Source organism: Herpailurus yagouaroundi, unplaced genomic scaffold (assembly GCF_014898765.1).
Source record: "Herpailurus yagouaroundi ecotype Mexico unplaced genomic scaffold, PumYag 100, whole genome shotgun sequence".
Lineage (NCBI taxonomy): Eukaryota > Metazoa > Chordata > Mammalia > Carnivora > Felidae > Herpailurus > Herpailurus yagouaroundi.
In genome coordinates this window covers 89,045,721-89,069,491 of record NW_024412391.1, presented here as the reverse complement: position 1 = coordinate 89,069,491, position 23,771 = coordinate 89,045,721, and the positions used below count along the sequence as shown (strand labels likewise).

Here is a 23,771-nt window from a genome sequence, read left to right as displayed (position 1 = left end):
CCTGTGCTCCTCTTGGGCGGAAGGCCTGTCAGGCTCTTCCTGTCCACAGGGCCCACACAGCCCCTGGGAAACAGCGGTGCCGGGAATCGATTTTTACTGGTTTGCCTTCTACCAGCCGGTTCTGGAGTCCTGAGGCGGTGTGTGACCGAAGCAGTCCAGAACACTTCCTGGTTCTCATTATCCTATCTAAAATTTGGGGATTCAGAGTAGTTGAAGAAGTGAGAAAAAAATTGTGCCTCGGCCACAAAGCAGTTATGTGAAGGGTGTATACGTGAAATGGGAACATCGTGAAAAACTATTGTGACTTGCTCCTAAAACTTCCTTTCAAACCCAGATGCCTCTTGGGCTGTCTGTTCTTGTTTTCCGCTTTACTTCTTCATTCCTTTCCGTTTTCCTCAATAGGATGAGATGGAAGTAAAGTTTTGGAGGTGTTTTCCTGTAGAAAAGAAGGGCATTATGTTTGGCTCTTGGTCCTGAGTTTATTCAAGAATGTGGCCCTTCCATGATTTTTTTTCTTTCTTTCTTTTTCTTTTTCTTTTTCTTTTTTTTTTTTAACTCCATTGAGGACCTCTGGCTTTGGATAGGAAAACACGCAGGCTTTTTTTAGGGGGCACAGAGATTTGTCGCAAAGCTCTAATCCATGAGCAATCCCTTACTCTTAAGATTCTGTGTTATTGTGTTTCTTTTTTCTCTTGTAGATTTATTACATTAGCGCTTAATTACTCTTCATGACAGTATTAAATTTCATGAGTGATTTATAGTTTTAATAGAGACTTGTATGATTTATTGCAGTTGGCATTTGAGGTTTACCAACTTCTTAAAAGCCATGAGTACCAGAATTGCTTAATCTGACCCTGTCCAGCACAACCACAACATGGGCGAAACCCCAGATTCAAGTGTAATAAGATGATGCCTGCACCGTCCAGACCATTTTCGTTTGATGTTACAGTTTTCTGTTGTGATATGTGTATACGTGTGGGGCGGTCGTGGCGTGGGGGCCGGGGGTATATATGTGTGTTCTTGAAGAAGAAAGAGAGCGGAGTCCTTCTGTTTTTTAAATATGCGCCCCAAATGACTTCCTGTGCTCTTGCTCTGGGTGGGTGGGAGGGTGTGACGTGAGGCCCTGAGGTACACTGGCGTGGGGGAAGCTGGTGACGGGCGTGGGGCTCTGTCTCCATCTGCAAAGGGGTTCTGAGGCCAGGCTGAGGCATCTGGCTGGAGCAGTGGGGGCGCGCCTGCTGTCCCACAGGTGGCTTCAGGTTTCAAGGGGCCACTGACCCTCTCCGCTGTGGGGTCCCTCACAGCTGCCAGAGAAGCAGTGGCTCTAATCTGCTCATGATCCTTCCCGCAGGCCTTACAGTGTGCCCCAGGTGTGTACTGGGAGGGCCCAGAGCTGGGATCTTGGAACACACTCCTGTCCTGGTCACTGTCCCGAACTTTCTGTCTGTCCGTGCACCCACTTGTTGCCCGGGAACGCGTGTCTTTCCCAGGCACAGCCCTGCAGCTGTTGGTAAAATGAATATTGTTTCAATGGGATGTTACTTCATTGTTTTAAACCTGGGGTAGCTGCTCACTTTGGTGTTTTCCCAGATGATTTTATTGACTTGAACTTCTAGAAAAAGGGTGTGCCCTCCCCCGCTCTGCCTTCTCCCGAGCAGCCCTGTGGATAATCCTCTAGGGCCCTCAGCCTCGGGGCAGATAATCTCTTTGGGGTTATCTGTTAATTACCAGTGAATGTGTGAAGTATTTGTGAAAGGGCTTTTGAAGTGAGTTCCACGCGCTGCTGCCCGGGCTTGAGCGCCAGGCCCCCCGTTTCCTGGGCGGAGGGTTTCCCGGCCCAGCTCGGTCCCCCTCAAGTGCTGGTATTCTCTCGCTAAATTGTTTGCCTTTCTAATGAAGTGAACTGTTTGTTTGACTCTGCCGTGGAAGGTATTTAACCGGGACTAAAGTAAACGTTGGAGACATTCAAATAAGCCATGCATATCTGCTTTGTGAAGGGAAGGAAAACAGTCTGGCCTCGCTCCCCTCCGGGAAGAGTCGTTAAGGAACTGTTGAAATGATAAACGGAGCCCAGCGAGCGGATATTGCGGGGCCGGGCTGGGGCTTTGTGCTTGCCCTGGCGGGCCTGGGAATTCCTCTGCCGAGGCCACAGGGGAGGAGAAAGCCGTTCAAGTCTTGCAGTTAGTAATTGTGATTTATTTATGTGGAGAGGGACTTCTGCTTCTTTCAGTCTTGATTAAAACCAGCCAATTAGCCCTCAGGATGGCTGGCGGATGGTGGGGCGACAATGTTAGCAGTAGGGGAGGCTGGCTAGCCAGAGAGGGTCTCAGTGGGGACAGCCTGCATCCTCCAGGGCCAGACATGTTGTGGACCTGCAGCCTGCTGAGCTGGGTCCCTGAGGTCTGGGAGAAGCGTCTGAGGCGCTGGGGCGACCGGACCAGAGGTTGTGTGGCCGAAATAAGGGCCCCCCAGGAGGAAGGCCCGCGCCATTCCCGCCTCAGGCCTGGGTGGAAGTGGGCTCCTAGGGATAACTGCGTGGATGGATGAGGAGGCCTTTGAGCTGCTGAAGCGGCAGGATACCTGTGAGGGGAATTATTGCTGTACTCAAGGTGAGCTAGGTGATTTGTGGGGCCTACTGCCAAAAGAAAAATGGTGGGCCCTTGCTCAAAAATTGTTAAGAATTTCAAAATGGCAGTGGCAGAACATTAAAGCAAGCGTGGGCCCCCTGAGTGGGGGCCTGGCTCACGCTTGTAGCTCAAGGAAGGGTTCCGAGGCCAAGCTTTTGCCAGTTCCTACCTGAATGCCCTTAACCTCCTGTCTTCTCTCACCCCTGTTCTCTCATTTGTGAAATTCACAGCGCAAACACCTACTTCACCGAGTAGTTGTGTAATGCAATTTTGCAACTGTGTGAAAAGTGGGGCACGTGGGTGGCTCAGTGGGTTAGGCGTTTCACTCTTGTTTTCGACGTAGGTCATGATCTCAGGGTTTGTGAGTTCAAGCCCTGCATTGGGCTCTGCGCCGACAGTGGGGAACCTGCTTGGGATTCTCTCTCTCTCTCTCTCTCTCTCTCTCTCTCTCCCTCTGTCTCTGCCCCTCCCCTGTTCCTTCTCTTCCCCTTTCCCCCCCACCGCCCCTCAAAATAAATAAACTTAAAAAAGACTTTAAAACTATGTGAAAAGTGTTTAGGGTAATCCTTAGCACACAGTAAGTACTCAGTGAATGATAGCTATTTGAATGTTCTGTGGTTGTTGTTTTTTTTTCTTTATTTTTCTTTTCTTTTCTCTCCCCTAATGGTTGAGCTGACAACCTTGTGTGGCTAATCTGGAATTCAGGGGACAGAGTTGGGTCTTTGCTACAGAGCTCACTGAGAAAGGCATGGAGAACCCTTCATGTGGCTTGTGACCAGTGAAGGCTTGAGTGTAGGGGGAAACTTGGGCTGAACAATCAGATGAGGTCTGAAGTTGAAAGTATCTGTGTAAAGGTGTTGACTCTCCATGTTTATTTGGATGTTGGTATTGAAGAAGAAGCACTTAGGATCAACACTAATGCCTTAAATGTGAGTATTTTAGGAGTTATGAACCACCTTCCCCTGTGTCACTTGGCCCTTGGACAACATTGTGGAGCAAATAGGGCTGGGTCTTACTGGCTTTTTTATGTGGGTAAAAAAAAAATATGATTATAGTCATTATTGTCATTTGTTTCTATGTAAATCTATAAAATATGGTTTAAAGTGGGAAGCATTTTTAGCTGTGTGGACAGAGGGAGAGCAGCCATGTATTGTGGGGAGGGTGTACCTTGTAGGTACTGCCCTATAAAGGCTGCCACATGCATTCATTATTCAGTGTGCTAAATGTTTGGCCTTCTGATTTTGGACAAGGGGAAACTGAGTGGGAAGCATGGCTTTTCTAAAATCTCCTACGGGATGGGTGATAAATTTTGTGCAACTACACATTAGCTCCAAGATGACCAGTAGGTTACCATCAACTTGGTCTATTTCGTGGAATCAGTTTTTAAACCCATGCTTTGGGGGCTTTGGGTGGCTCAGTCAGTTAAGCACTTGACTTCAGCCCGGGTCATGATCTCACGGTTCATGGAAAAAAAAAAATTTTTTTTTTAAATAAACCCATGGTTTGTTTTAAACACATCGAGATTCTCAAATTATCGTTCTTGGGGTCTTTATTAATACTTACAAACAGCAAAGGGTGAGAAGCAGCCTTGCTGTCTGGAAATGTGTCTAGACTCTTCTCTGGCAAGTGGAAACTCACTGAGAAAAGTGTAGGATACAGTCATCTTTGGAAGGGTGTGTCCACCATTACCAGGGGTGATGCATGTCTATGTATTGAGGCCATAGTCCCTGGGGTTTTGGGGTACGCAGGTATACCAGGTGTTGATAGTGACTCCAGAAGTAGATCATGTTCTCTGCCCTCAGAGGGGAAGAAGAAATGGACATCATTGAATTTAGACACCTACTAAGTGTAGTTTGTAAAGGCTGGGTCCCATGCAATTGGTCTAGAAGCCAGGGTTACTTTGGAGAGAGGGAAGAGAGGACCCAGGGGGAGATCACATTGACAGCCTGGGCCTTTTTAGACAAGGGGACAGCTGCCGCATCCTGATGGAGGGCCCTGGGAAGAACCGGCCAGTTAGATCACCTCCTGAGGCAGTGCATCTCTCCAGGATCAATGCAGAGGTTTGAGGTAGGATGCAGGCCGGTGGGCCATAGGCAGCCTTGGCAGCAGTTGGAGAAGTGACCAGGCGAGCTTGGGCCTCAGGGAGAGAGATGCAGGCAGCAATCTCAAAGCCACTGCTCAGTGAAAGTAGTCTTACAACCATTGGCCTCTCTGGAAAGAGGTGTCCCTGGGGTGCTTGAGTGGCTCCGTGGGTTAAGCATCCGACTGTTGGTTTCGGCCCAGATCATGATCTCACAGTTTCATGAGTTCGAGCCCTGTGTCGGGCTCTGTGCTGACAGTGCGGAACCTGCTTGGGATTTTCTCTCTCTCCCTCCCTGTCTGCCCCTCCCTGTCTTGTGCCGTCTCTGTCTCTCTCAAGATAAACTTAAAAAAATTTTTAAATCAAGGGTCCCAGACAGTGCCCAGCTGAATAGACTAGAAGGTTTGTTGACACCCCCATTTATCTACCATTACCTCAGTCCTAATGCAGAATGGTGGCAATTCGAATTCCTGGTGGACGTTTTTGGGCAGTTTCACTTGTCCGGACAGTAGGAAACATGGAGAAGACGAGGGAAGCGAGTGGCCTCTGTTTTCTATAGGCATGATGAGGAGTTGTACCAGAAGTTTGGGGTGCGAGGTGCCTCTTGCCTGCAGTACAGTTTAGACATCCAAGGGCATCACTGTGAGAGCAGGTACTCCTAGAGACAACAAACCAGAGATAATCTGAAATTTATTTAGCAGCCCCAAAGGAAGTAGGCTAATAATCAATAAATAGGAAGTCAGATGAGATGGTGGCCAAGGAAGGGCAGCCGACAAGAGAGGAAGTCCCACTGTGAATTTTGGCGAGTGGACCTCGGAGTTGTTCTGAATCCACATGTGGGCAGCTCTGGGGGGTTTTATCTGCACACCCAGAATGGACAGCAACGGTATACACGATGGACCTTCGAGGGCATTCCCTTCTGTCACGCCCTCAGCGTGGGGGCCGTGCACGGACAGTGGACGAGGCAGGTGAGAGGTAAGGTGAGTGACCCTGCTCGTCAGGGGCTGACAGGACACACTGCCAGATGGCTACTGTTCCAGGAGGGGTGGAGAGAGAGTTCAGGCATGAGGTTATGATGACCTTAAATAGATTTTGATTTTTTTTCCTTTGAATTTCATCCTTCCTGGGTCCCTACTATCTGTGTGATGGGTTGATAAGCTCAGCTTTATTCATGGACCAGGGAAAGTCTCAGGCATTGAGCGTTTCCACACTTTGGTCACCTCCATCATTAATGATGGGGATGCCATGGCGGTCAATGCCATGTTAATAGAGCACTGTTCTTAAGCAGAAAGATGTTTCCCTCAAGTGATGCCATTTGATATATGGTAACGTGGCCAATGTCTTTGCACGCATGTGCAAAATATGTGCCTAATAGCTCATCTAGGATTGTGGAGGAAGGAGTAATATAAGAAAAATGAGGAACGTTTCAGTTCTTGCATTCCTAGGAGCCAAAAAATGTGAAGGAGATTTTTTTTTTTTTTTTACCCTATCGGCAGTGGATTCTCCCCCTTCTTTCTAATTTCCTTGCTCATCCCTGCAAGGGGATCACTTTGTGTGCTTTATTATTTTACAATCATGGCGAAAGAAGCACTTAAAATAAACTCTTTGCCTAAAAGCTTTGTGTGCTCCTGCTTCACGAGGCTTCATAGACAGTGAGGATTCAGAGTTTAAGGAAAGTAGAGCCTTTCAGTGTTCCCGGTGTGCAATAAATGTGCTGGAATTTCAATGGATTCCAAAGGCGTAACAATAATAGCATTAAGAGCTGGCCAGCGCCTTTGATGTTATTGACAAAAAGAGGGAGAGTGTGGGCAAAGGGGCCCCTGTCATTTTCTGTCCTGAGCTTTTAAACTTTTGACCTCCAACCTTTTGTGTCAAAGAGCTTTTTCCATATGGGTGTTAGCCCTCTCAAGTATCCTGAATTCACTGAGGCATCAACATTTTCTTGGCGGGAAAAGGACATTCGGCATCTTGGAAAAGGCCCAACGTGGGGAGGGTATTGATTTCTGAGCATCCGCCATTGTCCGCTCAGCCTGCAGCGGGGTGGGTTTAGATGGGGGCTTTGCGTGCCCACATGAAGTGACTGGCTATGTGGCAGGCAGCCCTGCAGGGCCACGATGACGTTGCCCAGAGCATGCAGGCATCCCTCAGGAGGTGGCCCTGTGCATGTTCTGAATGTGGGCAGCACCTGGAATCCTGCACAGGGAAGATTGCAAAGAGATGGCAGGTGCGTCTCTGGGTTCCCCTGCTTTTGTGGGAAGGCCTGTGCAGTGATGGAGCAATCTGCAGCCCCCACGTGGGAGACTGGCCTGGTCCACCGCTGCCATTGCGTGGCCTCAGTTTCCTTCCTTGTCTTCCCTGCCTCCTTTACCTTTCTTATAATAAATATTTATGGGGTTCCGACACCCCACCTGGCCCCGTGCCCCAGATAGCCTGGGACGGAAAGCGGACAATCCTGATCTGACAGTGTGCCTGCCAGTACAGGGACTCATTTCCTTGTCTCCTGGCATGGTAGTGGGACAGAGTAAGCGCTTGTCTTTTTTGGGAGCGGTTATCCCCCACAGCCATGCCTACAGCTCAGTCTTGAGTGGTCCCGTACTTGTGCGAAGGAGACTGCTTGCGTAGGAGCGCAAGGGCCGTCTGAGAGCTTAGAGTCTGGTGGGAGAGGCAATGACTGAGCACGAGCAGGTGCAGACAGAACTGCACAGGTGGTTCCACCCAACCTGCATGCCGGAGAAGGGAAGAAGGAGCAAATATTCCGTATGAGGGTCCCTAGGGAAGCTTCACTAAGCAGGTGGCATTTGCATGAGTCTTGAAGACAGAGTAGGAATTGAGCAAGAGGGCGTTTGTTCTCGAAATAGGGGACAGCATCAGAAACAATGGACGGCTGCTCACAGGAGCACTAGCATGGGGGAGTCTCTGGATGCAGCCAGGTTACTGGGGGCCTTGACTGCCCCTGGGAGGTTGTATTGGATCGGGAAGGTTCTCCTGGGCCACTGCAGACTTTGGGGGCAGGGAGGGACATGGCCACTGTAGGTTTTAAGGATATAAGTCTGGAGACGTTAGGTTAGATAAGAAATGATAAAAAGCCTGAACTCTTGACAGTGTCAGTAGAGTCTCAGGGCACTGGCTTTGGAGCGAAAAAGACACTGGCTATGTCATGCTCTCCTGCGTTTGCCTGGACAAGACCCGTAACCATCTTCCTTGTCCGGAAGAATGGGCATATATTCTTCATACCTGCTCTCCAGGGTCTTAGGAAGGCAGAAACGAGGTCGTGAGTCTGACTTAGTACAGCACCTGACACATTCAGGTATTCAGTGAATTGTACTTACACTTGCGATTGTTTTCATTATTAGTAATCACCGTTCATGGGGGAAAACTTTGGAAGACCCTTGGGGATTGGTTGATGGGAACCAGAAATGGGGTGGATAGTGGACTTTAAAGTGGGGGGGAGGGGAGAATCAATAATCTACTCTTCAACAATTTCTTGTCTGATACTGAGCTGAATATGTGCTGCATTTATTTCTTATTGGCCGCAAAGACGCCATCCAGCCCACCCTTGAGGTCACTCCTGGTTTTCCATTGCCATCAAAATATTTCTCAAGTGGACTCGGATGGGTGGCTCTCTTGGATTAGTGGCATCGTCCTGTGCTGTGGGACACGGAAGACACAGGTAAACTCCATGATGCTCTGAACGTCGGCCCCTCTTCTCCTCCCAGGAGGGACTGGGTTTGTGTGCCAGAGATCTCCTCAAGTTTCCTACTCTAGAAGCAGGATTGACACTCTAGTTGGGGCTTCATAGTGCCTGGAATTCTGCCACCTCTAGTGTGCTCTGCCAGGGAAATTGAAAGAGCACCAACGGGGTGCCTGGGTGGTTCAGTTGGTTAAGCATCTGACTCTTGATTTCAGCTCAGGTCATGATAATCACGGGTTCGTGAGTTCGAGCTCCGTATCTTCCTCTACACTGACAGCGTGGAGCCTGCTTGGGATTCTCTCTCTCCCTCTCTCTCTCTCTCTCTCTCTCTCTGACCCTCCCCCCTCCTGAGAATAAATAAATGAATCTAAAAAAAAAAAAAGAGCATGAACTTGGATCACAAGGCCTTAGTTTTATGCAGCGTTGGGTAGGTCTTCTAATTTTCTGGGCAGGTAACGGAAGTTTTCCTTCTTAATTCTCGGGATTATCATGATAATAAGGAATAAAGCGAAACAAGACTGAGGGGAATAATAATAAAGCTTTGGAAATGATTCTTAGGGTTGCCAAGAGCATCCCATGAGGAAATGTGTATGAGTTTTATAAAATATAAAGCAATGTATTCCTTTGCTATCACATTTCACTACCTGCTTCTGCTAATTTTGCAACAGTCAAAAAGTGGAGTTTTTGAGTAGATTGTTTTTGGATAGGATACAACTTCTAGACCTTACCTTTGTTGATTAATTGTTGGCTTACTAACTAAACCAGGCAACTTTTTGAGTCCATTGTGTCTCCAAGGCCTCTGTAGTTAGACCTGAGATACCAAACATTTTTCCTGCAAACATTTCATCCTCTGCTTTCATTTTATCGGCATTAAATCCCACTGTATATTTTTAGAGCTATGAATTTGGCTTTTGAATTGTGCTGCACAAATAAATGGTCATTGATAGAAGACTTTGTTATTAGTAATCAATTCCCACCTTTTAATTTCCAGGCTTACTGATTGTCACTGGAAATACACTGTTAGCGTATTTCAAAGTAAATGGATTTGTCACTTTTAATGTCCCTTTTAATGATTCCTTGTATGTTGTCACATGATTTCCCTCAGAGAATTCCGTTTAGGCATGATGGCTGTGAACCATCTCTCATTTCTCTGTGCTGCTTTTTCTTCTGTTTATTTTTTCTCTCCTATCCTGGCAGGAAAGCGAGAAACAACAACAATGTCATGGATGCACATATGTGGGATCATAGATAGGCAAGACACATTCCAGATGGTGGATGGAAGGATTCCATTGGTTGGCCAGTAGGTAGATGTGGTCTGTTTCCGCCATTGGGAATCTAGTGGATAAGATTTGTGGCTGAGAAATGTGCAAAGGCTTGCTGATGAAGGAAGTCAGAAGGAACCAAAAAAGGAGAGAAATCAGCCATTTTATTTGTTCATTACCCAGGACACGTTTGAGGTGGTAAAGGCAGAGGGCTATTTGTCATTTTCTCGTGGAAATACATGATTACGTTTGTTTGGAAGCATGGTGTGGATGGATTATGGTATGACCGGAGTGTAGTGCTGGGTAGCATCGAGGTCTAAAATATTAAGTAATATGCCTATGTGCTTGCATGGAAGAAATGATAGAAAGATTGCTATTTGAGTAGTGGGGAATGCCCGTAGAAATTGATACAAGAGGGTTCAGGAATGTTGGATAGTTGCCAAAAATAAAATTGATTGGGTTTTAGAAATAGTATAGTGTTTGTTGTTTATTAGCTTGCTATGAAACTTTGTGTATATGTTACTTAGTTTATAAGGAAACAAGTTTGCAAGTGTAAATGATTATTGCTGCTACTTGCTAGATTTATAGTCAATTTCATCCATCATCGTGCTTATCTTAGAATTTATTTAGCATAGGTTTTGCTAAAATCACTGGATAAGTATCCCTTTTCAGAATAATTATTAGCATGGAAACTCCTACTATAAAGATGTTTTTAAGTGACACAAAGTGACATATAAGTACTTCACATATATAGTGTTGTCACTCCAAAACTACATGGATAGGAGAGAAAAATTGGCGGGCGGTTTTTCCGAAAAGTAAGAATCTCTGAAAATTACTTTATTGTGGTATTCTAGGACAGGGTCCGTCAAACAATTTTTTGTAAAAGGCCACATAGGTAACGTGTGTTCTCTGTCATAACTAGTGAACTCTGCCATTGTAGTGTGAAAGCAGAAATAAGCAATTTGTAAGCAAAAGAGCATACGTGTATTCTAATAAAAACTCTATTTGCAAAAGCTGGCCCACACACAGTAGTTAGCAGATCCCTCCCATAGCATATTCTTTCCAAGTTAAGGCTCTTGCCATGGTATAAAGTGACAAAATAATCTTTTAAAAATTTTTTTAAGTGCAAGACATCTCTTTGGATTTCTAGATTGTATTAGAACCAACTTCTTAGAACTTGCACCACGCTCCAGAAGGCCTTATAAACAAGATGATATACACTAATGACACTGGAGATGTTTCTGGTTCCATTTCACATTCATGTAAGACCAGAAAGAAGATTCCTCTTGCTCCATGGGGTGAGTCCACTGGGCGAGGTTTCAGCAGGTTCACAGCTGATCCCTGTGGGATGCCACTCTTAAGATTCCACTCATTGCAGACTAGGAGGGCCATAGACTGCCTTGTTGTTCTACACATTCCTGGTCAGGCATCCCTGGGGTGTCCTCAGGGGCTAGATCATCTCCTTTCTGGTGCCATGTTGTTCATAAGCATGTTCCTGCCCATGGGTGGGAATACAGGGATTTTTGTGTGAAGGAGCCTGGGTGTTAAAGTCCGTTCACTGGGTGATGCTTCCTTCAGGCCACTGAGCCCAGGCAAAGGTCTTGCAGGCATCTATGTGATGGTTGGAGATACCCAAAGCAGAAGAGGGGGAGACAAGGCCCTGGTAACTCTTCACCATCTCACTGGAGGAGGAAGGGTCTCTCTCTCTCTCTCTCTCTCTCTCTCTTTCTCTCTCTCTCTGTCCTCCTTGAGAGCTCTCATTTGGTAGTCACTGGGTGATTATTGTGGTTCTGGTATAGTGGATGTTGACCACGTGGGATTTTAATGATATTTTTGCTGATGATAGGCAATTGAGTGAATCTGGGGGGACTGGACATTCCTACGGGCAGGGTTTACCCTAATGACAGGAAAAATAATCTCTAGTTCCGTTCTCGAATAACTTCTGAAGTCAATGTGCAAACGCTTTCAGTATTTAAATAAGCCAGGAGAACTTGGGCACTTTGCTCTTGTGGGCCCTGTGCTATTTCCTGGGTACTTTCGGCCACTCAAGTGCCATCTGGTGAATCATCCTCCTTTAGGGCACGAAGTGAGCCTACTTTGATCTCTCTTTTTTAATCTGTGATTTTTATATGGAAATTTCAAGCCTTAAAAGGCAGTTTTCCAGAATGGCATCTAAGAGATCTTCCAGCCTGAGGATACTAAAACTATTTTCTGGGGAGAAAGATGCAACTGAAGATAAATCTCCAAGTGTCTTTCTCTGGCTACAGGTTTTATGATCAACCCAGGCTGTTGTGCAGAGACCTAAAAATCAATGCCTCTCATTCCTAATGAGATCCTTAATGCGCAGTATGATGACAGGCAGCACGAAACCGAATACCGACGACGATACCCAGCACAAATATTTTTACTATGCATTTCCATTTAAACACATGTCAAGCCAATTACATATTTATGGGGTTTAAAGACTATTGCACTGGAGCCTCGGATAACACACACTCTTCAAGTCTCGGTTTAGTAGAAGAGGAATTTTAGTCTAATAGTCAAGCCTCTTGCAAGCATGCAATAAATCATCTTTGCAACCATACGCATGTACAGTTGACTGCTTACCGCGGCTCCGCAGACTCACCCCCACCTGGTAGAATTTTAATTCCCTCAGTAAAATTGATTCCCCCAGTTCTGCACATTACTCTCCCTGTCTTCCATTTAGCCCGTTAGTTTGCTGACAGTAGAGTACACAGCACTTAGCAGCGGGTTTGTGGAACCATCAGTCAGGAAATTGTATGATAAATAGGAGGCAGCCAGGTTTAGTGGCACTTCCTTCTGCTCCAGCAGTTTTCCCCTGACTTTGGAAAAGTCATCATGTGGTGTTTTGTCAAGGGCCAGAACAGGAGATGGCCGCGGTGCGGTGACTTATTGCACATACACTTGAGTTATGATGTGCACAGCTGCTCTGCTCATGTGTAAATAATAACCCGTGAGGGGGATAATTATGGTGGCTGCCGGCGACACGGGCCTGTGCTTGTCGCGTGGGTTTTCTTGGACAGCTTCTTGGGCCTGTGATGGAATACGCTGCCGATCGTCCGCGCAGAGGCGACGAGCCAAGAGGCAAGGAGAGCACCCAGCGTTGGAGGATTCGGGAACTTTTTTATTTTTGAGAAATGTGTTAGGGTCGATGTCACGTGATGCCACGGGTGTTACAGCACAGGAGCGAACTCTTTTTTTTCCCTTCGTCGGTACCGTGCAGCTGTGCTCAAGCATGTCTCGAGCTGGAAGAGGGATGTTCCATCGCAGTTTCCCAGAAAGTAGCTTCCGAGGTGTGGTCTCCACAGATAAGCGACCCACAAAGTGTAATTGTTTGCACAGATGTTCGTTAGTCCAGGAGAAGTTATTTTAGACTAAATCAAAAGGGAAACAAAGAGAAACTGTAAAATACTTAAACTGAGGCCAGATGTCTTTGCTCAAGTCCTATGAGATCCATTAATTTTTGTTCTTTATTTACCCTAATTCCAGAATGCACAGTTCGCAGATTTCCTTAGGACATAAACAACCCCATACTTCCAGTCAGAATTAAATTTTTAAGCTCACCAAACACCAAACTCAACAGTGAGAAACGACTATAAAATGCCCCAATAATCGTGTCTTCTGTTTTCCTCTCAAGAGAGTTTTGCGGCGCTGGGCCGTTTGCTCTTTGGTTCTGAAAGAAGGAGGGAGGGAGAGAATAAGAGTGAATTAAAATCTTGTTAGACACACTAACTTCTTGAAAGTGAAAAAGTGGCAGTGCCTTTCAGATGTCCACAATAGCCCTTCCAGGTTTTCCTGGGGAGGAGATTTTTATGCTGCTTGGGTACACCCTTGATTTTATAGGATTAACAGGTTGGTCTTTGCCTGTGTGCACATAATCACTGCACTTCATTATCAATACTCAAACGATAAGGAGTGTTACTTCCTGGATGTCTGAGGCAGATACCGAATGTGGAATAAATCCACACATTTCGAGCCCCGCGTGTATGAAAAATGTGGATTTGCGCCCTGTCGTAATTCATCGCTGAACCCACATAGAGAAAATCAGATACGGTCGACACCCACTTATCTGCTGGAGAGAACTGAATCACGCAGTCCACGGCCAAGAGCCAACAAGGAGAGAAGTGAAAAGATCCTCCAGCTCTGACGTGTTTGTCACAATGTCCCTCACCACGGCCATGGAAAATGTGGAGGAGAAAGTCTTAGGAGGAGGGTCAGACTCTGTGAATGCTTGACTTAAACACAGTGCTAGGGGGTTTGTTTCTCTGATTGCTAAGAGCTGATGAAGGTGTGCCAGTTCGAAGTCTGCTGGAGGCCAGCACGTTTGCAGGAGCAGCGACCCCTAAGAGGAGAAGAGAAAGAAGAGCCGCCCCCATGTCTGGTGGCCAACCGCCTTATCTGACTTGAATCTGACTCATTTAGGCCTGTTTCAGAATTTAAAACCAGGAAATATTTCACTGAATGTGCGTCAGACCTTGAGGCTAGTGAGAAAGATTGCTGCAGTCGATTGTATGTTGTTTGCAGAAGGATGGATTAATTTTCATGGAAAATGGTTATGTGAGGTCGGACATTTTGGCTCTGCAGGATGACTGACTTACGTGGCACACTGAATGTGACAACAGTGTGGGGTAAACTTTCCCACTTAGCATTCCAGCTACCAAGATTTGCATTACAAAAGAGCAACGCCCACATCCTTTAGATTTAAGTCCTAAGTGGTGCACTTAAAATATAATTGAGTTTTTCAGGGTGCCTGGGTGGCTCAGCGGATTGAGTGTCCGACTCTTGATTTCGGCTCAGGTCATGAGGTGGTGGGTTCAAGTCCTGAGTTGGGCTCCATGCCAAGCATGGAGCCTGCTTATCATTTTCTTTCTCTCCCTCTGCTCCTCCCCCCCGCCCCCCAGCTCGCTCGTGCTCTCTTTCTCAATTTAAAAAATGTATATATTATTGATTTTTCATGTGGAATTTATACAGTGGCTTACACTTTGTGGTATCGCAGTGGCAGTGCCCTGACCATACCAGGATGATGCTTCCTCTCCCTATTTGCCACTCCTCCCACCTTCATCTATCTTACAACGAGCACAGGATGCAGTCAGTAATTGACCTTTTCGTTACAATATTCCTCTTCCAATCCCACAAGTTTTCTAAGAAAGGCTCCAAATCTGGTGGAGCCATAGCTTTGCGCACCTCCTTGGTTCGGTCAACACTGCGTCAATGGTTTTTCACTCTTATTGTATTTTTTCCTCATAACCATACTTGTAGATTCTCAAAGGAAGGCAGCCAGGGCAAAGTTCAACACAAGGGAAGTAAAATTTCATAATTTTTTTTGAAACTTTATTATAGGGCGCCTGGGTGGCTCAGTCCGTTAAGCATCTTGGCTCAGGTCATGATCTCACGGGTTTGTAGGTTCGGGCTCTGTGCTAACACCTCAGAGCCTGGAGCCTGCTTTGGATTTTGTGTCTCCCTTTCTCTCCACCCCTCCCCTGCTCACACTGTGTCTCTCTCAAAAATAAATAAACATAAAACTTAAAAGAGTTTATTATTGTTTACATTCTAAGAGATGGCTTGTTGAAGAAAATCTAGAAAAAAGAGAAATGCATAGGGAGGAAAATGAAAAAACACCTAAAGTCACCCCATGCACACCTAATACTCGGATATGGGGGCTTATGCAAATCCACGGTGTGGGTGCCGGTCTGTGTTTGGCACAGCCCCCCATTCTGTGTCACTTAGAGGTTCTGTGTCACTTCTTCCAGCCACCACTCAGAACCTGTTCGCAGTGCCTCCCTTGGGATCCTCTGCGCCACCTGCTACCTCAGGCTTAGGCAAAACCTTCAGACATTTAGAAAATGCTTGAAGCCCTCCTGAGGCACCTCTGGTGTGCACATCAATTCCCGGGGAAGATTTGGGGTAGTAGCAGCAGGATGGTTCTGTGCAGGCTGCCAGGACAGACACGTGTGGGAGATAATACTTGAAGAGAGGCTTTGGCGTATTTGCCGTAACGCCAGGCTCATCACGGTGGAGACGCATCTTCGCTCCGTCACTTTGCTTCTTGAAACTCAGGGAAAACTCGAGTATCAGCCGTGCTTCTAAGAATAAAATGCGGCAAAATTCTCTTCAGCTTTTGCAGTGAATCACTATTTAGGAAAAAAAAAAAAAAAAGCCCTTGATGAGATTTGTAGGAGACCGTGTGCTTACGTTACTGTAGTGAAGTAGAGGAGCGGCCAGAAGTAAGTGCACACACAGGAACCCAGGAAACTCTAAACACCAGCCTAAGCAGGAGGGAGGCTGGTCGGGGTCCAAGGTGAATGTCAGGGCTGTGGGGGAAGCATTCCTCTGTTTGCTCCCAGCCTCTCTTTGTCAGTCCGAGAGGGGTCAGCTCACCTCTTCCGGCCAGGCCCTGTAGCATTTCTCTGGCTAGTCTATAGATTGGCTGCCCTTGCCCTTGTGTGGGACTGTGGAGGTCTGGCCCAGGACGGGAAGGAGGAGATTGTGCATTTAAACTTTAAAATAGTGTGTGTATCATACACTTATATGTAAGTGTAGACATAACGTGTAAGTAGACCCATGCATTCAAGCAGGGACTTTAGAAAATACGGCTTCCTTTAAAAAGCATCAGGGATATGGGAGAAGGGAAGCTAGTATGTGTATTACATCGTTGTCTACATTTCACTTGACGGTACAATTTAAAAGAAAGTAAGAGTCTTGTCGTCCGTTCCTTTTGGTTTTGTGGCTCCCTCCAGCCCTTGTGCTCCTCCGGGCTTTCTCCCAGGGTGACACACAGTAGTCCCTGTTCTTACTTTCCTGTCTGGGTTTACTGCGTTCCTAGCCTCCACCTTCTCAGGTGCCGTGTGCTCGGTCATACTTCCGTAGTACCCGTAGCCTCATAATGCACTTTAAAGAGTTCTTCCACAAATTCTTCAAGTGGACTCCACCCAAGTTGTCAAGACAGTATAACGGTGTTGTGTCGTGGGCCGGGATTCTGTTTCAGGGTGTTCCTCTTACCCATGTTGGATTTTCGTTCTTTTTCAGACCCTTCTCATCTCTTTCCTGCATTCCACCCTCCTGTGCCGATTGATGCGAGACATCATGAGGGGCGTTACCATTATGACCCGTCTCCGATTCCTCCATTGCATGTGTAAGTAATAAAACTTCACCCTTTAATGAAGCAGCACGGGATACTAGCTTTTTCTGTCTCACGACTTTTTGTCAACAGTGCGGCTGCTGGGCTTTGAAGGTGTAATAGAAGTATAAGATTTACTTTTGAAATACGGCAAGCCTATTTGTTCCTGGACGCACTGAAGCAAATCCCCGTTGCTTCCTGAAGAATGCCTATCACACTAGGTGGCTGGCAAGTATTCACTATATATTTTGCTGACGTGTGTTCTGTGGGCTGTAAATACTAAATTAAAAAAGTGGGGGCCTAATGGGAAGTTACTACTCAGAATATGGATCTGGGAGAGATTGGGTTTGAAGTTTTTCCTGCTAAAACTCAGATTACCTGGAAGTCCTGTCCCAGGGCTCGCCAATGAATTGTAATGAAAATGCTGTGGTAAATTTTCATAACCCCCCACGGTGTGTCCACCAACAGTGACTTGACGGATGGGAATGTCTCCCCAACAAAATGGCGCTTGCGATCGCTCACGCGATTTACACAAAGATAAGAGGAAAGCATGACTTTGATAACATACATTAGAAAAGAAAGCAGAACATTTTGTGGAAATAAATATTACCTTACTCAGGTTGGGGGTAAAAAGAGTATTCGGCTTGCAAACTGCAATGCTATTTTTTTGGTAGTCATGTCCAGAAACATTGTCAGATACTGTGATTACTGGAGCTGCGGTCAGGAGGGGCTCTCCCTTACTAATGGCCTTGATGTATACATCTAGTTAGATCTGGTAATCACCCTTCATTCTGAGACAGTAAAGTTAGAAAAGCACAAATAATACTTTGAAGAATAATGCTGGTTATTTAGATGGTAGATTGCATCTCCGTGGCTATTAGTTAAGCTGTGTAATTACGTATATGCCAAAGAAAAATGAAGTTGTTTTAAAACAAGTCCTCCTCTGTGAACAGAATTAATTGATATTAACAGCCGTAACTACATGCCCAAGTACACATATAATATTTTACCAACAGTTTTTTGGATCCATCCCCCATTATTGAATTGTAATTTCAGAGCAGATTTGCCTGGAGGTAAGTAATAAATCTGTGGTGCAGACTTCCATAAGCATTAACGGAGAAGTGGGTATTTATAGAGAGAGAATACGGAGACTCGTGACTTATTCTTTGACTTTTCACTGGAACACGAGTGAGTATTTACAGGGTTCTGAAGCCTGCTAAAAATATACTGAAATAAAACCATGAGGCCAATTAAAAGCTCCTATAGAAAGGGAAGGAAATTCCAAATTCAGGCTGAAACCCGCCGTGCCATTCACCCCGTCGTAGGGAGGTTTTGTGGGGCAGATGGGACCACAAAGGTCTCCGACGAGGCCCTGCCCCGTGGTGCGGAGCCAGCGAGGGCCAGATCAGCCTTGGTGATGCAGGTGGCAGATTCCTCCCAGACTCCAGTCTCTGTAATGTGGTGACTTAAATCAGATTTTTGTGGGATTTCAGAATTGTTCACTCTTTCAAAAACCCTGTTATGGAGCAACCCCCCTCCCCCCAAACCCCCACCAAAATGAGTTTATATGACAGAATGAACTAATTCCTATGGGTTCATTATAGTTTGCCTTGTTATTAAATTCAAATATGAGTTTACCAATAAAAATCCCAAGCCTTGGTTCTTTGGCAGAATGCAGTAGCAAGCCCTCATGTCGCCCACACCTTGTGTTCTAGACCCTGATTGCTGTACCTTCAGTTTTAGCTCACCTGGGATAAAAACACCACAAGATGAGGCAGGTCAAGTTTGGAAAGTCCTGGGGTTGGGGGTTGCATCTCAGGTATGACTGCTGAGCTGGGATTTTTATAGATTTCAGGACTTCCTGGTGTTCCAGCCAAGCCTTAGGATGCTTTCACAGCAATGGACTAAATTGTTTGCTAGCTGCCTAAACAGATAGTTATCAAAATTCATAATATAGGGCCAGTAGATAATCCTGAGGCCCACAGAGGAGCCCCAGAGAGCTCTGAGAGGAGTGCCATTGCTGTGTGCAGAGCATAGTGAGAAGGTGGGTCTGTGGGACTTCCTGGGACTGCTAGTCCTTAGCAGGGATCTGGGTGGGGACAATGAGCTTACACAGTTGACTCCAGAAGGCTAGGGGACATCTCAGATCCCGTGTGCCTTTGTAACAGAATCTTCCTTATGCATTATGCATTGCCCTCAGTGGCCTTCCCTCGCTGGTGGGGTGGCAGACTCCTGCTTAAAACTCCTCATCCTCAAGTTCTAATTCAGGTATCACCCCTACTGGCTATCCCCCGAGGCTGTTCCTCATTTTGCCCGGTACCTTGCGAAAAAGGTGCTCAGTAACACTCAGGTGGCCCATCCGGGAGTCGTGATGAGCTCCAATCCCCCACTCTTTCTTTATTCACACTCACCTGTGCTGGGAACTCTGGTAACCTACTCTCAAGTGGATTGGTTTCATCCCCTGGAAATGAGGTTTTCTGCCTTACCCCACTCTCCCAGACTGCAGGAAGAGTTCAATGAAGTCATGTTCATGTGAACGCTTTTAAGAGCATAGAGCTCTAAACAAATGTTGGGGGTTAGCATTCCAGGAAGTGGGGGCCTCAGAAACACTCGCCTCGTTCAGTCATGAACCCCTTCTTGCCTTTGCACCTTCTGAGGTGCTATAAGTAGACGGCTTCGGTCCTCTGTCTCCCTCTCTCTGCCCCTCTCCCACTTGTGCACGTGCTCTATCTCTCTCAAAAAGAAATAAACATTAAAAAATTTTAAAAAGAAAAAAAAAGCACATCTATGCTTAGGGGTAAAGCAGTATCCTGGAAAAGTAAAATGCTTTCATCTAGAACGTGAGTTCCAACATGGCTTGCTATATAATTTTCTCATAGAAAATGAGGCCAAGTGAGCTTACAGAGTTTTTAGAATAAACATGTTTAATTATAAGAAGACAGAATTTGAGGATATTCTCATTATTTTGTACACATAATTGTCCTTCTGGTGCCAGCTTTAAAAATTAAATTATAAGTCTCTTGAAAACAGGATTTGTGTTGATGATGGAAATACTGACTGACAGATCTCTGTTTAGAAGGATGGCAGGCACTGTGATAATTATGCTATCATATCCTATCATTAAAGATTCTATTGAAAGAGGTTTATAAATTGCTTCTCTTTTTAGATAAACCACCCTATATTAAGGCATCAACGATATGGTGCAGAATTAAATTAAAATCTCATAAAATGAAATATGTTCTGTATTAGCTGTTTGACACTTAATTTGCCTCTGAATGAGTAGAGGAAATCACAAATTAACCTGCCTTTGTTTTTCCAACCATGGCTTATTAGGTGTTAGAACAACTACAATTACAGCCTAATAATAACCACCAAGCCTTATAAATATGTACTGAAATGCGTCCCTTAGAACCCAGCTTGTTAAATGCAATGCCTTTAGCTTACCCTACTTAACTCTCAGGGCATTGTCCACAGTGTACGGTTAGGCAGTGTAGACCAGAGTCTAGAAACTCACATTGTTTTGAGTGTCCTGGAAATAATCGTAGAATTTGCTAGTATTTCCTTTCTTAACTCAGAATCATGATTTTAAATTCATGGACTTACAAGTGGGACATGGAATGTAGACATCATCTTTCTTTGAGTTGTCGCAGAAAGGTTGTCATATAAAATATATGATTCCTGCTTTGTGTTTACTTAATTGAAGTAGTTTGGAAATTAAGAAACATTGGAGGTGGGGGATTTCCCCTTTTCTTCTGAAAGTTACTCTCCACTGACTTCACCAGGACTTGTGCCCAGTAGATAAATCTAGAAAAGTGTAATGTTCTGGAAAAATACCAGTGAATGCATCTTATTATATTACTGAGATTTTTTGGAGCATTAACGACAGAACCTGAATGTATATCCAGAGTCAAGCAGATTTTTCCTTCCTGGTCTTCTGTGTATTCCATGCCTTGCGTAGTTATCAGGGTGCAGCCTTGCATAACTCCAGGAGGCCTTATTGTAATCTGTGGGGGTGGGTGATGCTCTCTTGGCCAAACATTATTGTATTTTCAGATTTCACTTGGAAATTTAGACAATCGCAATATTAATGCTCCTCTCCCCCAGAATACAGTTGGATGTTTAAGTGACTTACCTTGTTTCAATGAAGAAAGTACTCTTTCTCTTGCATTTTGAGTGCATGTTTTTTTTTTGTTTTTTTTGTTTGTTTGTTTGTTTTTTTTAATTAGAGTTAGAATTCATTTAAGCACGCACCCTTTTAAAAACTAGAGGCGCCTGAATGGTTCAGTAGGTTGAGCATCCGAGTCTTGATTTTGGTTCAGGTCATGATCCCAGGGTCGGGCTCCAGGCTGAGCATGGAGCCTACTTAAGATTTTCTCTCCCTCTCCCTCTCCCTCCCTTCATCCGCCCCTCCCCCCTACTTGCAGGTGCAGGTGCTCTCTCTCTTTCTCTAAAAAAATAAAGATAAAAATAAACTAAACATAGTGTATTAATAGAAACGCAAATTATAAAGTTTTAAATTCCACGTTTATTCTGGATTTTTACTTGGGAGAAATGTCTGTCTTTTACATAAAATTTTTTTTGACCCAGAGTTGTCTCATTTATGGACCAATATGAATTGAATTTCAGACAGTCCATTTGTTTCATACTGAACTCTGCAATTCATTTTCCTAAGCGGGGTCCTTAGTGACTAACCCATTACAATAATCGAAGCCCCACAGAGCTTGCCAGTTGAGCCTAGAGCTGCCCTTGTCTGGAGCTGTGGGTGTGTGCCACACTGTGCCCAAGCCTGCAGCCACATAGGCTGCCCCATATCACCATCCACGTCACTCATTCATTTCAGCAAGCCAGTTTCATCTTCCCTCTTCTTTGGAGAAATGAGCACTCATGTTCCATTTTATTCGGCGGCTCTTTATTCTCTCGCTTGAGTCAATGTGGCTCTTCCCGGGGCTGCCCAACTCACTGGAATTATTCCACCTAAGCAAGAAGAGGTGTCCCTCCTACTGAAAGAGGTCCGCAGCCTGGCGCCTGGGGAGAGGACTCCGTGCACAGCCGATCATTAATATTAGCTGTGACATCGAGTGCTCTGGAAATAAGTAAGGCTTTGCCCCATGATTGTGACTGCCTTTTAGGGAGGAGAGCAGGAAGATGAGTAGCGAGTTTGGAGCATGAATAAATACATTTCTTTCCAGGGAGAGAAAGGTCAAAGAAAAGATGCATCATTATGGTAAAAGCTTAGACAAAGGAAGAGTAAGGAGGTGGCCGGTGCTGCTACTCAGTTCCCTTCCCTCTTTTCTTCCTGCCCTCCCTGAAATCAGCACCTGGCTTGTCTTCCTAGGTCCTGTCCCTATCACGAGCACATGTAAGTTGTTCAAAGCAGCCTTCAGTCTGGCCACTTACTTAAAATTTTGTGATGGGCCCATACACATGATAGTGGTTTCTTTGTTTCTGTTCCCTCCAGTAAAGTACAGAGATTGAGCAGAACCTTGTATTTGTATTTGGGGGCATAACCAGTTTGGACGGTTTGAATAGTACAATTTAAAATTAACAAAGTAGGGGTGCCTGGGTGGCCCAGTCAGTTGAGTGTCTGACTCTTGGTTTCGGCTCAGGTCATGATCTCACAGTTCATGGGATGGAGCCTTGTGTTGGGCTTCAGCTGACAGCCTTGGAGCCTGCTTGGGATTTTTTCCTCTTGCTCTCTCTCTGCCCCTCCCCCACTCAAGTACACTCTCTCTCAAAATAAATAAACTTAAAAAAAAAAAGAATTAAAATGAACAAAGTAGGGGTGCCTGGGTGGCTCAGTGAGTTAAGCGTCTGACTCTTGATTTGGCTCAGGTCATGATCTCATGGTCAGTCGTGAGATTGAGCCCCCTGTCAGGCTCTGCACTGAGCGCAGACCTGCTTGAGATTCCCTCCCCCACCTCTCCCTCTTTCCCCCTCTGACCCTCCCCTGCTTGTGGACACTCTCTCTCTCTAAAAAAATAATAAATAATATAAACAAAGGAAAGTCCTTTTTTTCCATTCAGTGCTCTACCGTAAACATTATTAGGACTGGCAAAGTACAATGACAGATTCCATCAAATAGCTATAGCAAATATTGTGTAACACCCACTCACCCTGCCAAAAAAAAAAAAAAAAAAAAGAAGAAATGAACTTGATTATAATTACATCTCTTGAGTACAAAGACTATCTGTGTGTTTCTTTGCATTTGCTGGGCCAGATCCACTCCTTATGCATAAATATTCTTTTCAGGAATGATGATGGGCTATTTGTCTTAGGCCACTGGAGGATCACTGCCAACGTCTTTCTCCTGTTTTTGTTTGTTTACTATTGTTAGAGTGTATCACCTTTTTTTTTTTTTTTAAATGTTTATTTATTTTTGGGACAGAGAGACACAGAACAAGAACGGGGGAGGGGCAGAGAGAGGGAGACACAGAATCATAAACAGGCTCCAGGCTCTGAGCCATCAGCCCAGAGCCTGACGAGAATGTATCACCTTTATGCCAACAAGGCTAGCACACTTAGAACTCAAAATCAAAAGCTTAATTAATATTAAGATTATATTAGGAGCGCCTATAGCGATGTGATGCTCCTTAGTGCAATGCATTCCCTGGTACTAAATCATTTACTGGTGGTAAAAGTCCATAGGCACCTAATGTGACTGGGTACCATTTAATATACATTTATTGCTGCTTCCCCGGCCCTTCATATGGAAATAAAGTTAATGAAATTAACAATCTTAAATGGAAAACCTAAAAAGGATAGCACACTTCCAAAAAGAAGGGGGGGGAAGAAATGAATAGATAATACAACGTGATAAAATATATAATGGCCATAGCTGTTATATGACATTTTTTTTGCCTAATTAACTATGGGCGAGGTGCAATTTTAGACACTTGACATAACTATCTCCTATAATTCTTAGAGCAATGCTATGATGGGGTGGATACTACCAACTTTATTGTAAAGATACAGA

General features: G+C 45.2%; 1 protein-coding gene across 6 annotated transcripts in view; it reads left to right on the top strand.

Annotated features, from left to right (window-relative positions):
* Positions 1-23,771, top strand: part of GLI3 (GLI family zinc finger 3) — a 267,337-nt gene that overhangs the window by 125,673 nt on the left and 117,893 nt on the right. For 5 of the 6 annotated variants that reach the window (XM_040473025.1, XM_040473020.1, XM_040473019.1 and 2 more), the window contains one exon: positions 16,708-16,813. In XM_040473025.1, the coding sequence (XP_040328959.1) occupies positions 16,708-16,813 (106 nt within the window). Of the gene's footprint in view, positions 1-2,012; positions 2,181-16,707; positions 16,814-23,771 lie in introns of those variants that run through there. The other variant, XM_040473024.1, reaches the window with a different exon arrangement.